Raw genomic sequence first — 21,293 nt, forward strand, 5'->3', positions numbered from 1 at the left:
GTCTTAGAGTTCTGGAGAAGTTTCAAATATTATGGGAAACACTGGTTAAAAATCCCACCAAAACACTGCAATTTCAAACTGTGGTTTAAGTTATCAGAAACAGGGCTTTGCAAATCAAAAAAGGTCTGCCATCATTACCTACAGGCTCATGAGAGGGAGTCAGTATAAGAGAATTAACAGCTTTCAGCTGTAAAATTACTAATTCCAGTAATATGGTACATTAAACATGCCATTTGAGATATATGCCAACTTAAACTACCACATATGGCATATCAATCTCATTATCACAGTTTGTGTTTTCACAGGCAGAGCTGTTCTAGTTTTTAAACAATATGCCAAAATGCACTGTTTCAGCTGAAAACAGAAAATGCTGTCTTTTATACCAGTAGGTCAACACTGTACTTTTAATATGCACTCCACTACATATACATAAAAGAAGTGAAAATCACATTAGAGCAAGTCTGTTTTAGCAATGCTGTTACGTTTTCTTACAGACTTGAGGACCACAGTAACTCCACGACTCTGTGATTATAAAATGTCCAGGTGCAAAACAAATTTTAAAAGCAAGCTTTTCAAAGGTAAGTGATTTCAATCTTTATTTTGCCTTGCAATTCTACCTATTGACTTCACTAAGTCTGAACTGACAATCATTAGTCATTCTCCCAGCATAACATGTGATCAAAAAAAAATTACTGTGAAATAGCACATGTGCAGACATCAGGTGCAGTGAAGACAGACCTCACTTGTATTCCTTCATGTGCAACTCAACCTCACTCTGAACAATTACTCTCACAGAATCATATATTCTAATTGCAGTTCAACACAAATCATGTCATGAAATACTTGATTTCAGATTTCCCAGCTGGTGCTTGCTATCAGTTCAGCTGCTGAGAGGGATTTGGATGTTTGGTTTGTTTTTTTTAATGTTTCTTTGCGTAAATAAGCAAAGAGCTCATACATAATTACCAGGAAACATTACATAATCTTAATCTCGCCTTTTGCAACTCAAACAGGACCAAGTATGTTTATACAGTGAAATCAAAACATGCATGAAAACAAACAGATAACACCTTAACAGCTAAAATAATTGTGTAGCAGTTGTTCCAAGAACTTTTGGTTCTTGTTCAGATTACAAAAATAAAGACATGCTACTTGGTCATCAGTTTCATTCACAGTATCACAGTATCACCAAGGTTGGAAGAGACCTCATAGATCATCAAGTCCAACCCTTTACCACAGAGCTCAAGGCTAGAGCATGGCACCAAGTGCCACGTCCAATCCTGCCTTGAACAGCTCCAGGGACAGCGGCTCCACCACCTCCCTGGGCAGCCCATTCCAGTATCCAATCACTCTCTCAGTGAAGAACTTTCTCCTCACCTCCAGCCTAAATCTCCCCTGGCGCAGCTTGAGGCTGTGTCCTCTTGTTCTGGTGCTGGCCACCTGAGAGAAGAGAGCAACCTCCTCCTGGCTACAACCTCCCCTCAGTTCGCTACTCTTTCCCTCAGTTCTCACAAATTGTAGGTGGTATTTCTGCTAATTTGTTTCAGCAGAAAGCAGGTAATCCCGAGGTATAACTGAACACGCTGTCTTATTCTAAGAATACACAGTACGTTATAAACACAAGCATACAGGAGTTTAAGCACCTCTTCTTTCTTCCCTTGTTTTTAAATGAGCATCCAGTCCTTGCATCTGCAATTACCTTCACAGAAGTTTTGTCTTATGATCAAAATTAAATGCATCAAAAAGTTTAGCCTTTTTTTTTGCTGAGGTAATTTGAAAGGCATCAGAATCTGAACATTAAACCAATACATTTTAAATTTTCATTTTCAATAACCAAATTAGGGAAAGAATAAAGTCTTGCCTAAACAACTGGACTACCCAGAATGTAGGAAAATCCAAAGTATTCCAACTTTTTTCCTTACTGAAAAACAAGACAGTGTACATACTGGATTTCTTCCACACATTTCAACAATCTCCTCTGACAAAAACAATCCTTCTAAAAGATTGTTATGCAATAATAATAAAAAAAAAAAAGCCAATTTGACTTAATAATTAAGTCAAATTGTCAACATTTTTAGAAAGTTTACCTGTGCCTTTTAACATTTCAGATTAGAATTTCGATTACAGAATTCATCCCACTAATGGCAGAGGTTAGTTTGGGTAATTCTGTCAGTTCCACTCCTTTCCATGAATTCTGAATTCCAAAGTAAATTATGTATGTTGGAATAGAAGAAAAAAGGTCATGATTCTAATAAGCAATTGTTTGTAAATAAAAGTCGATCCTAGAAAATATTTCATTTGAAGTTTCAGTTTCGTTTCATTTATCAGGATTGGTAACTGAATCTGGATTAGAACTCTTCTAAACAGACCTTTCAGAAAGATTGGCATACATAAACAAAACAGCAGCATTTTCCTACATGGAATTAGTGATCAAGTTTACAAATGTATGAAAAAGCCAGTCCAGAGAAAAAGATATAGAATTATTCTTTTAATATCAGAAAATCCAGCCACTTTTTCAGGCAAAGACAAAGCCAAGTGCAAAACATCCTTCACTACATACACTAATATTTTTTTCTTGCTTTTGGCATTAGTAGAAGTTTAAGAATTGCATTAAAAACTGAAAGCAACTTTTAAAACAAAATATTTTTTCTTGCAAAGTGACCATGAACTGAAAGAAAAGTCCATAAAACTCGTATCCCAAAAATGGAAGAACATGTATCCTGGGATGCATCAAAAGTGTAACCAGCAGGATGAAGAAAGGAGATTCTGCTCCTCCACTTTGCTCTTGTTAGACCCCATCTGGAATACTGCATCCAATTCTGGTGTCCCTGGCATAAGAAGGACAGGAAGCTACTTGAGCAGGTCCAGGGGGCTGCAGAACTTCCCCTATGGGGACAGACTGCAAGAGTCGGAGCAGTATAGACTTCAGACAAAAAGGCTTCAGGAAGGCCTTAGAGCAGCCTTCCAGTACCTGAAGGAGACCCCCAAGAAGGCTGGGAAAGGACTTCTCACAAGGGCTCCTTGTGATAGGATGAGAGGGAATGGACTGAAGCTTGAGAAGGGTAGATTTAGACAGGATTCTTAGGAAGAAATTCTTTCCAGTTAGTGTGGTGAAACACTGGTACTAGTTGCCCAGGGAAGTCGTGGATGTCCTCTCCCTGGAGGTTAGATGAAGCCTTAAGTAACCTGGTCTAGTGGAAGCTGTCCCTGCCCATGACACAAGGGTTTGAACTAGATGATGTTTAAGTGCCTTCCAACCTAAACCATTCTATCAACCTATGTATATTGGGCAAGTTCACACCAACAATCTGTATTTTATAGCTCTTTTAGATATACAGCTACATATAACCAAGAAAGGCATCCTACACGAGCCTCAAAGCACATGCATTATTCCTGTACTCATTATTTACTTGACTGCATTAAAATTGAACACAGGAAGAAAGATATATCCAAACACTGATTCAAACATCTCTATCCAGCTTTAAAAAGTTGAACTACAATTGCTTGCAAAGCTAGAAAATAGTGAGAACACATCCCTCCCTCAGCGGAAAAAACAGCAGTAAATGCTAACTACCACAGACAAAGATCACAAGATGTTAGGGGTTGGAAGGGACACAAGGAAATCATCGAGTCCAACCCCCCTGCCAGAGCAGGACAATACTATCTAACACAGATCACAGAGGAACACATCCAGACAGGCCTTCAAAGTCTCCACAGAAGGAGATTCCACAACCTCTCTAGGAAACCTGTTCCAGTGCTCTGGGACCCTTGTGTTGAGGTGGAACCTCTTCTGTTGCAATTTACACCCATTGCTCCTTGTCCTATCACAGGGAACAAGTGAGCAGAGCCTGTCCCCCCGCTCCTGGCCAGCCTTCAGATATTTATAAACATTTATCAAATCCCCTCTAAGTCTTCTCTTCTCCAGACTAAAAAGCCCCAGGTCCCTCAGCCTCTCCTCATAAGCCATGCCCTCCAGTCCTCTAATCATCCTTGTAGCCCTCCGCTGGGCCCTCTCCAGCAGATCCCTGTCCCTCTTAAACCAGGGAGCCCAAAACTGGACACTGTCTTCAAGATGAGGTCTCACCAGGGCAGAGTAGAGGGGGAGGAGAACTTCCCTTGATCTGCTGGGCACATTCCACACCAGCAACAAAAAGAAAAGGTCAAAATATTGCTTTGTTAGAGAAAAGAAAACATTTGGAGTGAAGTCTTCTGGTAAAATATCTATATTGGAAACCTCTACTGATTTTTAATACACACTACTATTCATCTATCCTTATATGAAAACAACAACCAAAAACCTAACCAATATGGGACTGGATGCATATTTCACCTTGCATAAATTCAGTGCTTTCTCAGAAACTGATGGTAATTTTACTGTCATTGAAGGAATATTTCCACTCAATTTTCCTGGGAGGCATCAGCAAATAGTAAAGAAATTCTCATTTTTAGCTCTTACACTTAAGAGACATGAAAAAGAATTTGTGCTCCTTTTGCCAAAAGCAATTGCACAACAGGAGTGGAAAGATGGAGAAAAAAAAACCTGTCTCTCACTGTACTAATCCACATATATAAGGAGTTTGGACAACACCAAGAAACCATAGAATCCCAGAACGGTCTGGGTTGAAAGGCACCTCCAAAGGTCATCTTGTACAACTTCCACTAAATTAACTTGCTCAGAGCCTTATCAAGTCCGATCTTGAGTATCTCCAGGGATGTGGTCTTAAGGCTCCTGGCCAACCTGCTCCAGTGTTCCACCACCCTCATGGTAAAGAGCTTGTTCCTAATCTAAATCTACTCTCATTCCAAACTGTTGCTCCTTGTCCTATCACTGCAGGCCTTTGGAAATAGTCCCTCTGCATCCTTCTTGTAGGCTCCTTCAGGTACCAGGAGGCTCCTAGTAGGTCTCTCCAAAGCCTTCTTTTCTCTAGGCTGAACACCACCAGGTCCCTCAGCTGTCCTGGTAGGAGTGAAATGCCCAATTTCAGTGGAATGTTTGATCTTAAGAAATACAGAGAAGGAAAAAAAAATATATAGGTCTTGATTACTTCCAAAAATCTCTACTCAGTCTAAAAATGCTAAGTTTTATTTACCTCAAAAATCTGAATTTAGACAAAATGAAAGTTATATTTGACTGGCAGAATTTCCACTCTGAACATCAGCTATGGAAGTAAAAAAGATGCATGCTAAACTTCTTATGAAAAAAAGCTACAAGCTTTCCTGCATTTAGAACATACTGTACTGCTACTCCAATATTCAGAGTTTAAAGGTTTGCAGAGCAAAAAGTTGGAGCTCTAAAAAATAACATGACGATTAACAATTTAACACTTTGAGGCTGAATCACTGGCTCCCCCTAAATAAGCAACACACATGCAGCAGTTACTGTATTAAATATCTCTTTCTAATGATCTTCAGGATTTTTAAGTCAGTCTGTCCAGCAAGGTTCCTCAATTACTCCATAGGGGATATCCCACACCTTGAAGCAGATGACACCAGTAAGTTATTTTTACCCAGAATAAATATCTATACAGAAATTCAATATGAAAACCATTCTTTACTTTTGAGCAAGAGAAAAGAAATGGAGAAAGAGATAATCCCCTTAGAATCCAGCGTTTAAATGCTGTATGAAAACTGCTGCATTATGAAGAGATGAACACAATACAACCTGCTTAGAGTAAAACATTATCTCTCCATACTGATTCATTTTTGAAGCTTAATTGAATGTCCTAATGTATTTCAGCATTGCCCTTTACATACAAACTTACCTATGTGGATTCCAGAATATCTGTGGTTCTGAATCCACAGAGTTCACACATCTCTTTCTTTACAAGCTGGAATCACATCAGAAAACGTGCCACCATTATCACCTGGTTTGCCAATGAGCTGCATTACAATTCAGTAGAGAAGTAGTAACGTTACTTTCCTCCTCTAAATTAGCAGTGCAACATTACACCTCTTTCTAAACCTCCTGAAGTAGGTCATACTATGAACATGAAATCTCTATTAGTTCCTGAAATAATTTCACTTTTAAGCACACTTGACTTGAATATTACATAACCTTCAACTTATCTGCACAGAACCACAGAATGCTAAGGGTTGGAAGGAATCTCTGAAGATCACCTAGTCCAACCACCCTGATAGAGCAGGATCACTTAAAGTAAATGACACAGAAAACATCCAGACAGGTTTTGTTTGCCTCCAGAGATAGAGATTCCACAACCTCTCTGGGCACCTTGTTTCTACGCTCTGCCACCCTCAAAGTGAATTCTTTTTCCTTATGTTTACATGGAACCTCCTACATTCCAGTGCATGTCTATTGCCACTTGCTCTGTCACTGGACATCACTGAGAAGAGTCTGGGTCCATCCTTCTGTCACTCATTCTTCAAATGTTTATGCGATCCCTATTCAGTCTCCTCCTCAGGCTTGACAGCTCTATCTCTCTCAGCCTTTACCTGTAAGATAGAAGTTCCAATCCCCTAATCATCATAGCAGCTCTCTACTGGAGTCTCTCCAGTAGTTCCTTGTCCTTCTTAAATGGGTAGCCCAAAACTCAAAGTACTCCAGACAAGACCTCTCCAGGGCAGAGACCTGCTGGCCACATTATTTTTAATGCATCTCAGAACTCCAGTGGCCTTCTAAGTCACAAAGACACATCGTTGGCTGACAGCCTTTGGGTCCTTTTTTTTCCCAGAACTGCTCTCCAGCAGGTCAGCCTCCAACCTGTGCTGATACACAGGGCTATTCTTCCCCACATGCAGTACTCTATGCTTGAACTTCATTAGGTTTCCCTTCAGACAACTCCCCAGCCTGTCCAGGCCTTACTGAATGGCAGCACAGCCCTCTCATGTCAGCAACTCCACCCTGTTTATTGTTAGCAAACTTGCTGAGGGTACACTTTGTTCCTTCATCCGGCCCACTGATGATATTAAACAAGACTGGAGCCTGGGGAACACCACTACACATGGGCATCCAACTAGACTCTGCCCCACTGATCACAACCCTCCAAGCTTTGTCCTTCAGCCAGTTCCCAGATAATCTCACCGTCCACTCATCCTATCCTACATAAAAAACTCATCACACAAAATCAGTGCTACTAACATACAACAATTTACACTAAAACCTATGCATCCTTCCCTAGTTTTGTCTTCATAAAATCGTCAACATCCCAGTTAAGGCAGCTTCATGCTTACAACTACCGAGGAACACCACAATCATCTATTCTCATCTCTGATAAAACAGTATTTCACAGAGAAATCCCTGTGTTACCTCAGGAGTCCATTTAACTATAGGCATATTTGTTGCGGAAAAGGACATTAAATTTTAATTGCAGTTGAAATATTGCAACCTTTAGTCATCATTGCGGCTGTCACCATTTCTGAAAGTACTGGGAGGAACAAGGCACCCTAATCACAACTGGCCTTTCTAGTACAAAAGCCAAATAAAGACAAACAAAGGGGGAGAGGGAGGGGGAAATCAGTGATCTTCAGACAGTCAATACAAAGCCACCAAAATTTCAAAGCAGAGACCATGTTGCAAAACAAAACGTACAAAAATAATGTTGCAGAACATGAAACTTAACAGATTCCTGGGCTAGCCAACACTGAAAACACAGCAGTAATTTATGCATCATAATAAGAAGTTATTCCATCCAAAAAGGACAAAAAGTGGAGGAAGAGTGAATTCCTCATTTTTCATCATTGTGAGCATACATATGTTTGCTGGAAAAGGAAGAAGAAAATTCAAGATATTTATTTTAAAATGATGGATCACTAAATTTTGTGCCCTTAGGTCTACACCCACCAAAGCTGAAAGGTCTAAGCCAATAAACTATGAAGGATGGAACTGGAGCCACTTCTGTACATCAAAACCCACCTTCTTTCAAAAAGTACTCATAAATACATGAGGCATTGAAAAGGATAACAGAAACAAGAGAATGATTACTTGCTAATCAATCATCTGCTATTAAAAAAAAAGGGGGGGGGAATAATTACACATATAGTAACTATTTCAAGCACTGATCTTGCTACTACTACAACCTCCTCTGTGTCTCTAAGACTGGAAGGTCTATAAAGCATTTGCATCAACTTAGGAGGAGGTTTTGTTTCTAAAGAAACTTAAGGGAGGATAAGTACAGGTGCCCATTTCATTAATTTTCTCTTCAAGAACATGCAAGGCTCAGAGGCTAGCAGTTACATGAGGAATTCTACATACACTTTAAAACATTGATTTTGATGACCTAAGTGATGTGAAATCTGGCTACTTGATTTGTTTTCTTTCAAGTACTAGTGATTCAGAGAAAGACCTCATGAAAAATTAAAGGAAGAGCTACTAGACACACGAGGTAAAGGAAGAGCTACTAGACACGAGGTAAAGGAAGAGATACTAGACACAAGGTAAAGGAAGAGCTACTAGACACAAGGTAAAGGAAGAGATACTAGACACACAAGGTAACTTCATTTTTATAGAAGCTCTTTACTGTCCAAACCTAAGAGTTTGCCTGCTCATTGCACAAAATTGTCCTAGCTTTTTTTCTGGTCATTTAGGCTCAGGAATAAGAAAAATGAAATAAAATATTCATTTAATATAATGTGTTGGCACTTATTAGAACAGCTAACCACAGATATAGATCCATACAGAACTAAATACAAAATTATAAAGTACATGTTTTATTATTGTTAAAAGCAGTGCAAATACTAGATGAGCACTTGGCATTAGCAACCTAAATGAAAACACAAAACTTCTATCCCTAAAAAAAAAATTAAAAATAATCTCTGTGAAGTTAACACTTCCTTTTCATTTTGGGTGTTTCACTCTGCTTGAAATCATGTGCTGCTTGAGGAAGAGTAATGCCAACAAAAACTGGTAGGCTTAAAGTATGCTGCACCGCATAATAAAAGACTCAGAAGTTAGGAAGTGATCTAATTATAAGGAGGAGCTCCTGGAGTTTTTACTTTAGATTGACAGAGTCGCCAAGTGTTCATCTAATACAGTAAGTAGAAGACAAAGAATGAAGTGTGCACACACATGCAAGACAGAAAACCAACCCCATACATTTGACATCTGACACATCTCATTGCCACAAATCATTCTGATAAAGCTTTGAGGCATCCAGTAGCAGCATTTCATTGCAGATCTTCAAAAATTAGCACAGAAAGAGCACCGGAAGAGCCTCTCTTGTTCCACAGTTGTTTTCCTCAAATCCAGGTCAATAAACTGCTAAAAGCCACTTATTTCCCCTTTTTTTTTCTTTTCCTTATTCCATCTGTGTGTTCCTCAAGAAAACTGTTGGTAGCTGCCAGATTACAATAAAGCTTAAATATTCAATAATTCCAGGTCAGTATTGCTGCCAAAACAGGATCTGCTGCAGCACCTGAATTGCTCCTGCTGCTACTATTACTATACACTACCTTCCCTACACATTGGTGTTTTCCAACACCAGATTACAGGAAGGGAGAAAAGGGAAACTTCAGCTAGATCAAGCTCCAACTTCTTGCATATCCCAGCTGTTTTTTCCCTCCCTCTTTGTAGTCATGATATTTCTTTGCCCAATTCTTTGAGAATAAAACAGAGTTTTAATCCCACAAGCACACTGGATGCTCGATGAAGCCAACTGAATGGACACGTGCCATTTCCTGCTTTTCCAGGGCATGATTTCATATAAATATTTTTAATCACTTATGTTACAACAAAGAAAGACTCCACACTTGTATATTCAGTTAAATGCTTGTAATTTTTCATGTGTAGTTTGAAAATCAGAGTTTAGAACACACAGGAAGATGATAAATTGCTTCTGCCTCTGATTATCTGGTTCTCTACAAAGATTTTTCTTCCCATACAGCCAATGAAGCATCTAAAAAGAACTGCAGTCGCTACTTGAAAATAAAATTAAATACATGTACATACAAATCTTCCAAGAGCTTTGGAGGTGTGCACTATGGTTCTTGATTCAAGCAAACAGGTGCCACTCTACGAAGTGGGGGAAAAGAGTATGAATGTGTGAAGCTTTTTATGTGGGAAATTACAAGAGAGTTAAATGGTACTGAGCAAGGCACAAAAAGTGCTTTTAAAATAGAAACAAGGGAACATGCAGAGAACCTCGGTATCTAATTTAATTAATGATTGAGAATGCAAAGGCTCCAACTGGTGAAACATTAGCAGCAGCCATGAATTTCACTGTAGTTCTGTATAACAAGTAATCTTACCTGAGTGATTCTCAAAAAAATGTCAACACATCGATTGTATTTTTCATCTGATCCTGTCAATGCTGAGATGACAGGCCCTGCAGGATGCAGTGAGAGATCAATGATGAAAAACAGATGTTTAATCTTTTCACAGTCAAAACCTACAAGACCAGGCAAATACGAAATTCTGTCTGAGATTCATGCTTCTTTATATCCAACAAATGCTAATGTTAAATCCTTAATTTCATATGTAAGTTGACACGGGTTTCTTTTCCTCAGTGACATGAGATCTGATCCTCAGATCATTCATATCACTAACCTTGTCCCTAATACACTATTGTTTCAAGTGTTGTCTGGTCACAAAACTAGTTATTTACATTAGCTACTTCATATATTAACCTGTGCTCTCTGGCCTTTCATAAAGCAGACTTAATTGTGTCCATCAAGAATGCAGAACATGTAAACCTTACACAAGATTCACTGCAATCTAGAAGTTCAGAAGAGCTCTGTACAATGATTTTGCTCACAACTACCTCAAGCAAAGACTGAGAAATTCAGATTCAAAAGTTAAAGACATGGTAGCATTGTGCAGTGGGAAGCTAACTTCCATAGATGTTTTTCCAAATACTGTCTTAAACTGACATTTCAGTCAGGGCAGTTAAGTACTTACAAATGTATTTGAATGCTTGGTGATAATCGAGAACAGCATATTTAATGTTAAGCAAACTCCAATAAGATTCAACCACAATTAATCATCAAAGATGTTAAAGTGAAAACATGTTAATATGAGGGGATGGGAATTTAGACAGTAGTCATTTTATGATGTATTAAAATACTGAATGTCTATTACATATAGGGGAACTTTAAAACAAGACTATTCTGACAACTGCCTACTTATACAACTTAAGCAGTGCAATTTTTCCTTATAATGCTACAAATAGTCACAAGTTGGAATGCAGATATCCCTGAAATCAAAGCAAAAATAGGATGGAATAGAACTTTAACATCTTTCTAGGCTAAACTCTGGTTTGGTATTTCCTTTGGAGGATGAAAGGATGGAATGGCCAAAAATACCACGGTGAATGTAAAGAATTTGATAGTTTCCTAAAGACAGTAGTATATCCACAGTAAATTAATAGTTTTGCACATGCATAGCACACATTTATTCCAGCTGCCAAATAATAAATCCTAAATTATATGTTCCCATGTCACTAGAAAACCTTAAAAGAATGACAGCACTGAGCTAGCCAGTATAAAGCATATCCCACTACAGAGCATACTATAATACACCAGAAATTCATACCAGACACAAACAATACAACTCTTTTCATTTACATACAATTGTATTTGTTGCCAGAATAATCACAAGTAAATATTTGCCAAGGCCATTGTAACAGTGACATTTCAAAACCAGGTTTATCAGTTTCCTTACTCCAGAGATACATCTGACAAACAGGAAAAACCTATTACAATTTTAGACTGAAGCACAGAAAGAATTTCATGCAAGTGTCCAACAAATCCAATTAGAAAACCAAAATGCCTACCTAGAAACGTGCCTATCAAGTCAGAAAAGCAGCCATTCCATTTCTAGTGTGTATTGTGTTTTATACCATGACACTGCAGCCTTCTGAGGGTCAGATTAATTAAGATCAACAGCAGCTGCAGTGCAACGTGAGAAGCACACTGCCACAGCTCTTACCAGACCAGTCCAATTACCTGCAGCACTCCAGCACCAAGACTAACAACTACTACGCTTTTTACCAAATCATTACCTCCTGCTGGCTTACCAGCAAGTCTTAAAAACCAAACTAATCTCTTTTTAAGACAGACTGCAAATCTATCTGCACCTGCTGCAGGATGCAGCAATAAATCCCAGAGATAGGTATACCAGTCAAATCTTTACAGGTGTTGCTTGACTTCACACTACAGTTATGTTCAAGCATGAAAGTGAGACAGCAATCAAGAGACATCCTCCTCCAAACCCCTCTCCGTCCCATATCTAAAAAGAAAGTCCAACAAATACACTAACTCCAAGGTTTGCTCCCCTGGCCAAAGAGCTACTGATCACCAACTATTAAAATAAATTCAGTGGTCAACTACTGAGGACAATATCTAAGTTAATACAGTTAAAGAACAAACAAGACCAAAGAGTATTTGAAAAAGGTATTGCTTGTTACAGGTTGCACCCATTAAGAACAAGAGCATTTTTATTTTACTACATGAGGGAGAAAAGAAAATCAGTTAAGAAGTAAGGACACTCCCTATTCATAACCTTTTAAATATTACCTCCAGTATCTGTCTTCTAAGATCCATTAAGAGTCATCTATCTGCAAAGTACCACTGAACACTTTAAACCTTGGGAAAAAGGAAAATCAATATTTTCAGCAGTGCATAGTGACGTGGACTTTGTTTTTTTGGGGATTGAGATTTCTGTTTGCCTGTTTTGTGTTGGTTTTGAGTTTTAGTTTGTTTTTCCAAAACGTATGAGTCAATAGCTACTTTACAGAAATCTCAACTTTATAAAAAAACCCCACTGTTATTAGAAGCACCTTCATCCACATAAACTTCCTAACCCACTGAGAATCATTTGGGTTTCAATTATATCAAAAACTAGTCATAAGCAATCACAAGAAAAAATACTCTTTAATAATGGAAATTATTAAATGTCATTTCCCTGTGACTGCAGCCATCCCCACTTTGTTCTTTTGACAGCCAAGTTAGTCTGTATCATTTATTAAAGTTTGACTAACCATTCCAAACATAATACAAGTTGTTTTAAACCTTTCTTATAGAAGACAAAGGCACAGCACTTCCTTGCAAATCAAAGCCATTTACTATGTCAAAGTTTATTCACTAATTAGCATGAATAAATCTTCACACATAGAAGACATCAGTGCAATATTTCTACTTAAACTTCTACTCAAAAATTCTCTAAGCCTACCAAGTGAAAAGCTGTAAGTGATTGAACACTGGGTGAGGTAGATACATAACAATCTCTGGATCACACCAAGTTTCATATTCAGTTTCAGCTTCCTTTTAAATGTAAAATAGTAAGGTTCTGCTGGCTAACAAGCTAACTTTTTTTTGTTCTGTTCCAGTAACCAGGCAACAGGCAACTGTCCAACTGAGAATTATCTCTCTGAACAGCTGGCAATCAACACTTGGGTTTTTTTGGTGGTTGGCCTTTTTTTTTAAGAAAAAAACAAAACACCACACACAATCCAACAACCTAGTAAAAGATCAGTTATTCCAGCAATTAGTTTACAAATCTACACAGCTTTGTACTCCACTTCTGAAATAACCTATTCATTATTTAGTCATTTCCCCATTGATATTACCCCGAAAGCCAGTCATATAAGCAAATCTTTACAACAGAATCAGAAAATTTTAGATATATATCCATGAAGTCAGCTAATGCTAACACTTCAGAAACAAAAATTGGAAGCATCAAGAATAAAAGTGAAGTGTATTTATTGATATTGTAAACCACCTTCAAGGAACCATGACAGCAGACAGCAAATAACTAAAGCCATTCTTGTTTCTAAATCCATTCTCTTTTTTCTGTTCCATAGCTGAAAAAGTAGTATTTCAATTCAACATTATTTCACATGTTGATTTTTAAACCAGTCTTTCCCTCCTAGACTTCAGGTTATTTTTTAGGAGTTATAAATTAGCATGACAAATGCTTTATTACATAAAAGAAATAGTAATGGTGAAACAAGCTTGATCTATTATATTTTCCCCTTCCTAACAGATTCATGGGAGTAATGAAGCTAAGAAGTGAACTTAAAAATTTCTGTAAAGTTATGTTCTGTAAGTTATGCAAAGTGTCTTTGAACAATTATGAGTCAGAAAAAGACTTTCCTAAAAGGGCAGCAACAGAAAAATTAGCTAGACTATCTCTAATAATACATGAATGTTTAAAAAATAGTATTTGAAATTCAGATGCAAATCATCTCAAGTAGAAGTCACTTGGTAAAAACACAGCAGCCACACAACACTTCGTATACTCTCTACATGAACCAGAGTAAAAAGAACTCCCATCTCTTCCACTGTCCCAACTTTTAGGTCACTACTGATTAGAAATCTGCTATTAATACTACATGTCTAATCTACTGTTAAAAGCAGTTAAAACCTTATTCCCATTTAATTATGTTTTCATTCACCCGCACTCTTAATATGATCAAATTGCAATGCATATATGACTTCATATTCGAATACACTAAAAACCACTGACCAAGCTCAAATGCACTCAAGCACCGAGTTCAGAGCAGGCAAGATCCTGTTGCAAGACAAACAACATGATGCGATGTAACACAGTTTTGAGTGTGTGTGTGCACGTGTGTCTGTGAGACACTGGGGTGGGAGAGAGAGCAAAACTGCATGGGAGAAGAAGCAAGCAAGAGTGTGCGTCAGCATTCGTAATTGGAAAAAATATGAGTCCAAAGCAGTTCTCAGTCCAGCGTTCACTATAATTCAGAATGGAGAAACAGGTAAGACAAGGAGAGTGTAATACAACAGAAGTAATCTTTTTTATATTATTCAAAATAAACCCATACATTGAAACCGTTTGGCAGAATAGCTACTTCCTTTATAAAGTTCACTTTGTTAAAGTAGCATGTCTACAGCAATATTTAAATTTTGGACAGAAACTGCTAGTCCATACACATGCTCTACTGCAGTAATGATGAGTACCATTTAGTTTAAAAGTAGGGCATATTTTGCCATGTTAATTTCATTTCCACTAACCCTAGAGGGACAAACCTGAACAAAAAAGAATCACAAATAATTCAAACACGACAATCAAAGTCAATCTGCAGAAGTCCAGACAATGCGAAAAAGTCAGTTAGCAATCTGAAAAGACAACAATAAATCGTGTACTCAAAAAGTAAGTGAATGGTAATACATTCATATACTGCTTCCTATTTTGTAAACTAAAACATTCAGTGCAATGCTAGGGTTTTTCTTTCAATTTCTTTCAATTAGAGCTGCCATATAATTCTTCAGTAATTATGTCACCTTTTGACGGACAAAAATAATCCCAATAGAAATCAGTCTGCATACTGAAGTCCTATATCACTGAGGGGAAAAAAAGAACACTATTAGATCACAGGAACTGCTCATGACTTCTGCATTACAATGAACTTCTTCCTTTCCAACACAGCAACTTAATCAGACTGTGCCAAAACTTTTCAGAAATACAGAAAAGTTTCACAGATGCATCAGTGAGAGAACATTCCACAGAGAAACATAAATTAAAACACTTTTAGAGTCACAGGCATCAGAGGTACGGACCAGTAACTTGTATTAGGAAAACATTACTTGTTTAAGGAGCTTTTGTAAGAAAAATAAACCATATATTTATATTAGCTGTTTCACAACGTTTGTATTCCCTAGTGCTACATGAACACGAGAGGCTGGAAGCAACCCAGAAGCCATCAGCCCAGGGAATGCCAGGACCTCCAAACATTCCATGGGCTGGTGGTCAAACGCAAACAGAAAGACTAATGAGAGCTAGCCACGATGGAATGCATTTCTCATCCCTGTTTCATGCTTTAGCAGGTATCATTCCCCAGCTTCCTTGAACCATTTTCTATATGACACTAAGTGGCTGCAAATTCAAAGCAGACTGTATGAAGTCAAACTGGAACTTCATTTGCACCTGTTACAGTGAAACTGCTTGAGCCACCCTGCCCAAGTTACTTATATTATTACTACTGATTTTAAGAAAAAGTGTTTATGTCACAAATGATTTCACTCATGTCAATCTAGCTTGCTGATTTTTATTTTTCAGATGGTTCTTCTGTATCTTTGCAATTTCCTACACAAAAAAATATGTAATTCTGATTTAATCAGAACACAGAAGAACCATGCTGGAGCACTGAACAAAAGATCTAATCGTTGCAGCATCCCTTCCAAGTGAGTGTAAATAAACTGTAGTAAAATGAAAAGGCTTGTAATTTGGTATTTGGAATATTCTTCATAAACACCAATTTCGTGTAACATCCTTACATATCTGACACCACCTCATGTATAATGCAGAAAATCTATTCCATTTTCATCTATTGACAGTGAATTTAATTTAGTATTGCAGCTCTTCACCCAGATTATGTTATTAATTCTGCAATCAGGCTCTTTTGAATGCTTTTATTTCTTCCAAGAGTTTTCACAATTCTCCATTGACTTTTTTTTTTGCACCCTGATGTACCTTTCAAAATAAAGAATCCTTTTTTCTAACTTTCTGAAGAAAAGTAAAACAGGAAAAAAAAAAAAACAACAAAACACCTCAAAGACAACATACAGCAGGTCATAAACTGTATATTTCAACATATATCACTTTAACCCAACATATAAATATTACAAACTACGCTCATTAAGATGTACAACAGGTGCATTACAATTTCCACATCAACAGTCACCATTGTAAATAGATCACTATCTCTCCGTTTATAAAACACCATACACTTCAGTCTGACCCAAAACTCAGAGGATAGCAAATCTAAATGCTTCAATGTTAGTATTCTGTTTACACCCTTATGACACGCCTTCACTATTTGTAGAATCCAGTCATCTTGGTAAACTAGACCAAATGCAAAGAAGCTCTTTTCTTATTTTCCCAAGAGAAAGTCAGTAACAGCTAGTCAACTCCATTCTAAACTGTCAGTTATTACTCAGTCAACACACCAAAAAAACTACCTTGGTATTTCATATCAGCTTCTTAAGAAGTCCTCTAGAACAAAGTTCAATTACAGAATGTTAATTTGTTCATCTTTAGGCAAAAAAATCCACTATTATTCAATGGCAGGAAGTAAAATCTTGCATAACACTATGTTAAGACTCCCTTATCAGAAATCTTACAAATGAGAAACTCTAAATCAAGTATTCAGTCCTATTAGACATAACACTAAAAACTTCTTGCTTGTGAATTAGTACAGTGGAGAAAACATACTCGGTTTTATTCTCTTTTATAACAGAGTTTTCTTCAACCATCATGATAAACATAATATAAAGAATATCTAAAGAGCAGCACTTGTCCTCTTTACTTCACTCCATAGCCAGTGAACAAAGCAGTGAAGTAGAAAGAAGGTACATAATGGATTTAAAAGTAAATGGCCCATTCTTTAAGAGGCAGCCTCTCATTTTTACTCATTCTACCTTAATTGTCATTACAATGTCTGGAAACTTCAAACGAACAATTATTTTTACACCAGCTGTCAAGTTAGATCCTTGAAGCCATCTTTTAATTCCCTTTACAACTTAAAATAGAAAAAATAAAAACAAAACCACAAAGCAAACTGTTCATGAAAATATTCTTTTGCAGAAACATTGCAAGTATCTTTAAACGTTTTTTCAATTGGTGCTCAGCCCATTCCATACAGCAGGACAGACAGAACATTTATATTCATTGTTGCACTGTGCAACACTTTTCTAAGAAACATTGCTTCCAGCTGCACTGGGAGCTTAGTTGTCCATACACGAAACACACTGACACGTACATACAGCCCTCGGGATTTAAAAATAAAGAATTGGCTAATTTGTGCACCTACCTGGATAAAAATCTTTGGATTTAGACAGCTTGATGGTGGCCCCAGTCTCTTTCTGCAACTGAACAATTGTCTGTCCTCCCTTCCCAATTATAGATCCAGCAGCATAACTAGGTATGAGGACCTTTAGAAAATATTGGCCATCCTCTGAAAAATTGAGATACATAATGTTAATATGGCTTACAAGATTGGATTTCTTCCTCCCCAGACCCACAAATAAACAAAATGTTACACCTTTAAATTCATCTAGTAATTCATGCATTTACATCTAACCAGTTGCGTCATTCCACAAACCACGTTTAGACTATCTGTGCCTTTGACATTTTAAAATATGTTTATTCTGAGCAAATTAAAAGATTCTACAGAGATTCTTCAGTCCCATAAAAGAATAGGAATAAAATCCAAATATCTCAAAGGTGGATCTTTGTAGTCATCAACAGTAACCAGAGCAGCAGAAATTATTGGATCTCTTTTAAAAAACCAAACAAAAACACAAAAAAAAAACACATTAAAAAAAATAAAGCCTTGCACAAAAAATGTGTCTAGTGACAGCTACAACCTTGCTTGGAAAAATACTACAAAAGAAATGCCAAAACTAAAAAAGGGCAAAATTTAAATTCTGATGGGCTGTTTGTTTGTCATTAGTAAACACACCAGAACAGCAATTAACTATTGCCTGCATTCTTCTTAAGTGAGCAAAACGACTACTCTGCTACCAAATAACCCACCCAAAATGTGAGGTTTTATTCCAAGCATTTTAGCCACTGCCAAGAAAACAACTCAACATGGTGTGGATGGAATCACTTCCCCAAGTAATCCTGATGTATTCCTTCAGCACTTCTTAAGCGACAATGATCTCTTTTAAGCTCATTAATTAAAGGACATTAAGAAGAATTTTTCCCAATTGATCAAAAGCCTAAGTCACTTATTTTAAATACACTTAAAAGGTGACGAGCTAGACAATGCCAGTCGTCTACCCACCACTGGCGTTAAAGCACACAATCGGAATAGGGAAAGATTTACAGAATGAATGGAAGGGGAAATGAAAAAAGGATTCCCAGTCTGATTCGGCAACTGCACAATTGTCTGTGTCCTCACCCCACTGCTTAAATCCAGCTACACTGAAGTCTGAGGACCTTCTGTAACCGGCTCTGAAAAAGTGCAAGGAAACAAGGGGCACACTGGTTCCCCACACTCAGGCTCTACCCGGCAATTAAAGCGACGTCCTACTGCACGGATATCACGATTTTTATCATGAAACCTGATTCACAAAGTTGTGTTTGGGTTTGGTTTGTTGGGTTTTTTTTTTCCGTTTGGTTGGTTTTGGGTTTTGTTTGTTTCAGGCTTGTTTTTTTTTCCCCCGAAGCTGAGGGTAAGATCTCAGTTCACCTTACTTCTAAGCGTCTCAAGAAGTGCCTGTGTGACAGTCGTGCCCGCCCGTATTAACATAGCTGGCTGAACCATGCACTATGTACTGCCAGACCGCTGCTCTTAATATTGGGCAAATAAATTCACCTCTGCCTCGGTGCATTGTTATGACGACTCCAGTGTGAACGGCCAGAGGAGATGCTGGTCCCGTTATAACTCATCTCCTCCAGGAAGAGCAGGATGTTAACTCGTGAGCTCCCGCAGCCGAGAGGCGACTCCCCCCGCCACCAGCCTGCCTTCGCCCCCCGCACGGCAAACACACGCCGTGTATATGCTGACAATAGAAGTGAGGCCAAGGAGGAGGAAAACGCACGGCAAGGCTGAAATTCAACTTGCGACCCAAAGGATGTGGAAGGAGGAAAGTGCGTTTGCCGTCTCCTTCCAGCTACCATTTATTTTCGCCCATCGTTAATAGGGCGAAGGAGATAGCCGGGCTGTAGAAGCCCCTTGTGCTCCCTCCTAGCCTCCACAGGGTCACGGCTGTGCAGCCCCAGCGTGGATATTAAATAAAAAGACTGGTAGATGCTGAAAACCGACGCCATTTTGATGAATGATAACATTAGAGAAATGGGAATGTTTGGGGGGAAGGGGGGGAGGCAGGCAGGTAGGGAAGCGGAGAGGTGGGTGGGTTGGGCGGGGGGTGGGGGGGAGGCGACAGAGGATATACCCACCGCCCGTGTTGGTCCTCTTGGTGCTGCCGGCTTCAGGGGGGGCTTCGAGCGGTCTTTTCCGGGAGTCCGGCGGGTCCAGGTCTATGGGAACCCCGGTGTGGGTCCCGTTCTGCTGGATGGGAGCTGCCGCCATCATGTTTGCTGCTGCTCGGAGGAGAATTGTCTCTTCCCTTCAGTGGTGGGGGGGGGAGGGGGGGCAGGGAGGGGAGGAGGAGGAGGAGGAGGAAGGGGGAGGAGGAGGAGGAGGGGAGGGGGCTCGTCCCGTTCTCTTGTCCTTTTCGAAAATGTAGAGCTAAGCTGGGGATTGTCGAGGATGCTGCGCGCCTTGTTTATCTGGCACCCGGGGGGAGGGAAGGGAAGGGAAAGGAAAGGAGGGAGGGAAGCGGGCTGGACTGGGCTGGAGGAGCAGCTGCAGTGCAGTGTCAGGAGGAGATGAGAAGGGAGACAGGGGAACGAGGGGGGCGAGAAAGGGAATAGAAAGGGAGAGAGAGGAGGAGGAGGAGGGAAAAGAATGAAAAGAGTGAGACAGGAGGAGGAGAGGACAGAGTGAGTGGGAGAGGAGAGGAGGGGAGAGAGTGAGTGGGAGAGGAGAGGAGGGGATAGAGAACGAGTGAGACCGAAGCGGCGGGGAGGGAGGGAGGGGGAGAAGGAGGGAGGGAGCGAGCGAGTGGTGTAAATGGTGGGCGAGGGAGTGAGTGGGAGATGATTCACACTGTCTATAAGCCCCTTCCGTTTCTGCCTGCCCTAATGCCGCGCCCGGTGCTGCAGCTCGGCTGCCCGCCGCTCCCGGCCACTCGTGCCCTTCCTCGCTGACGGGCTCGTGTGGACGGGGGAGGAGAGGGCAGATCGCTGCCCGTGCGGCGCGGCTCTACTCTCGCCCTAGCACCGCCACCTCCGCCGGGCGCCCGAGCGGCTGGCTGTCCGACCGGCTGGGGCCCGCCACCCTCGGCTACACCACGGAAACCCAAAAGGCGGGAGAGGGCAGAGCCATGAGAGGGGGTTCCAATGCCGGGGGGAAGGGGGGTTGGACAAGGGACAGGCCGAGGGGGGGGGGGGGGGGGGGGGAAAAAGCCGGGATAAAAAAAGAAGGGCGGGGTTCCCGTGAAGACAGGCGGGAGAAGCGGCCAATCGAAACAAAAGAGAGCGAAGCTGGGATTGAAACGCACAGCCAATCACCAGCCGCAAGTGGACGAGCCGTTGGGGGGGAGGCGGGGGCGGTTTAACCTCTGTGGCGGCCGGTGGGGGGCGGGGGTGGTGGTAACGGCGGCAACGACAACGATGACTACGGATGGGAGGGCGTGTGTGGACGCCGGCCCCCTCCCCGGGAGGGTCCCCGCCGTGATGTGGCGTCACCTGGGTTACACGCTGCGCCTCATGGGCTCGCAACGGCATAGAAGGACGTCTGCGATTGCCCGTGGAGGCGATGGGGTAGCGGGGACATGTCCTCGCTGAGGCTGGCTGCACCACTTTG

The 21,293-nt window shown here is 40.0% G+C and overlaps 1 protein-coding gene across 2 annotated transcripts in view; it reads right to left on the bottom strand.

Annotated features, from left to right (window-relative positions):
- NOVA1 (NOVA alternative splicing regulator 1) overlaps window positions 1–20,836 on the bottom strand; it is a 155,164-nt gene extending 134,328 nt beyond the window's left edge. Inside the window, exons 1-2 of one of the 2 annotated variants that reach the window (XM_064148213.1) lie at window positions 19,823–20,836; window positions 17,727–17,870 (exon numbers count right to left, since the gene is read on the bottom strand). In XM_064148213.1, the coding sequence (XP_064004283.1) occupies window positions 17,727–17,870; window positions 19,823–19,958 (280 nt within the window). In that variant the 5' untranslated portion in view covers window positions 19,959–20,836. The remainder of the gene's footprint in view (window positions 1–17,726; window positions 17,871–19,822) is intronic. The other variant, XM_064148203.1, reaches the window with a different exon arrangement.
- Between the last annotated feature and the right edge of the window lie 457 nt (window positions 20,837–21,293).

Source organism: Pogoniulus pusillus, chromosome 1 (genome assembly GCF_015220805.1).
Source record: "Pogoniulus pusillus isolate bPogPus1 chromosome 1, bPogPus1.pri, whole genome shotgun sequence".
Taxonomy (NCBI): Eukaryota; Metazoa; Chordata; class Aves; order Piciformes; family Lybiidae; genus Pogoniulus; species Pogoniulus pusillus.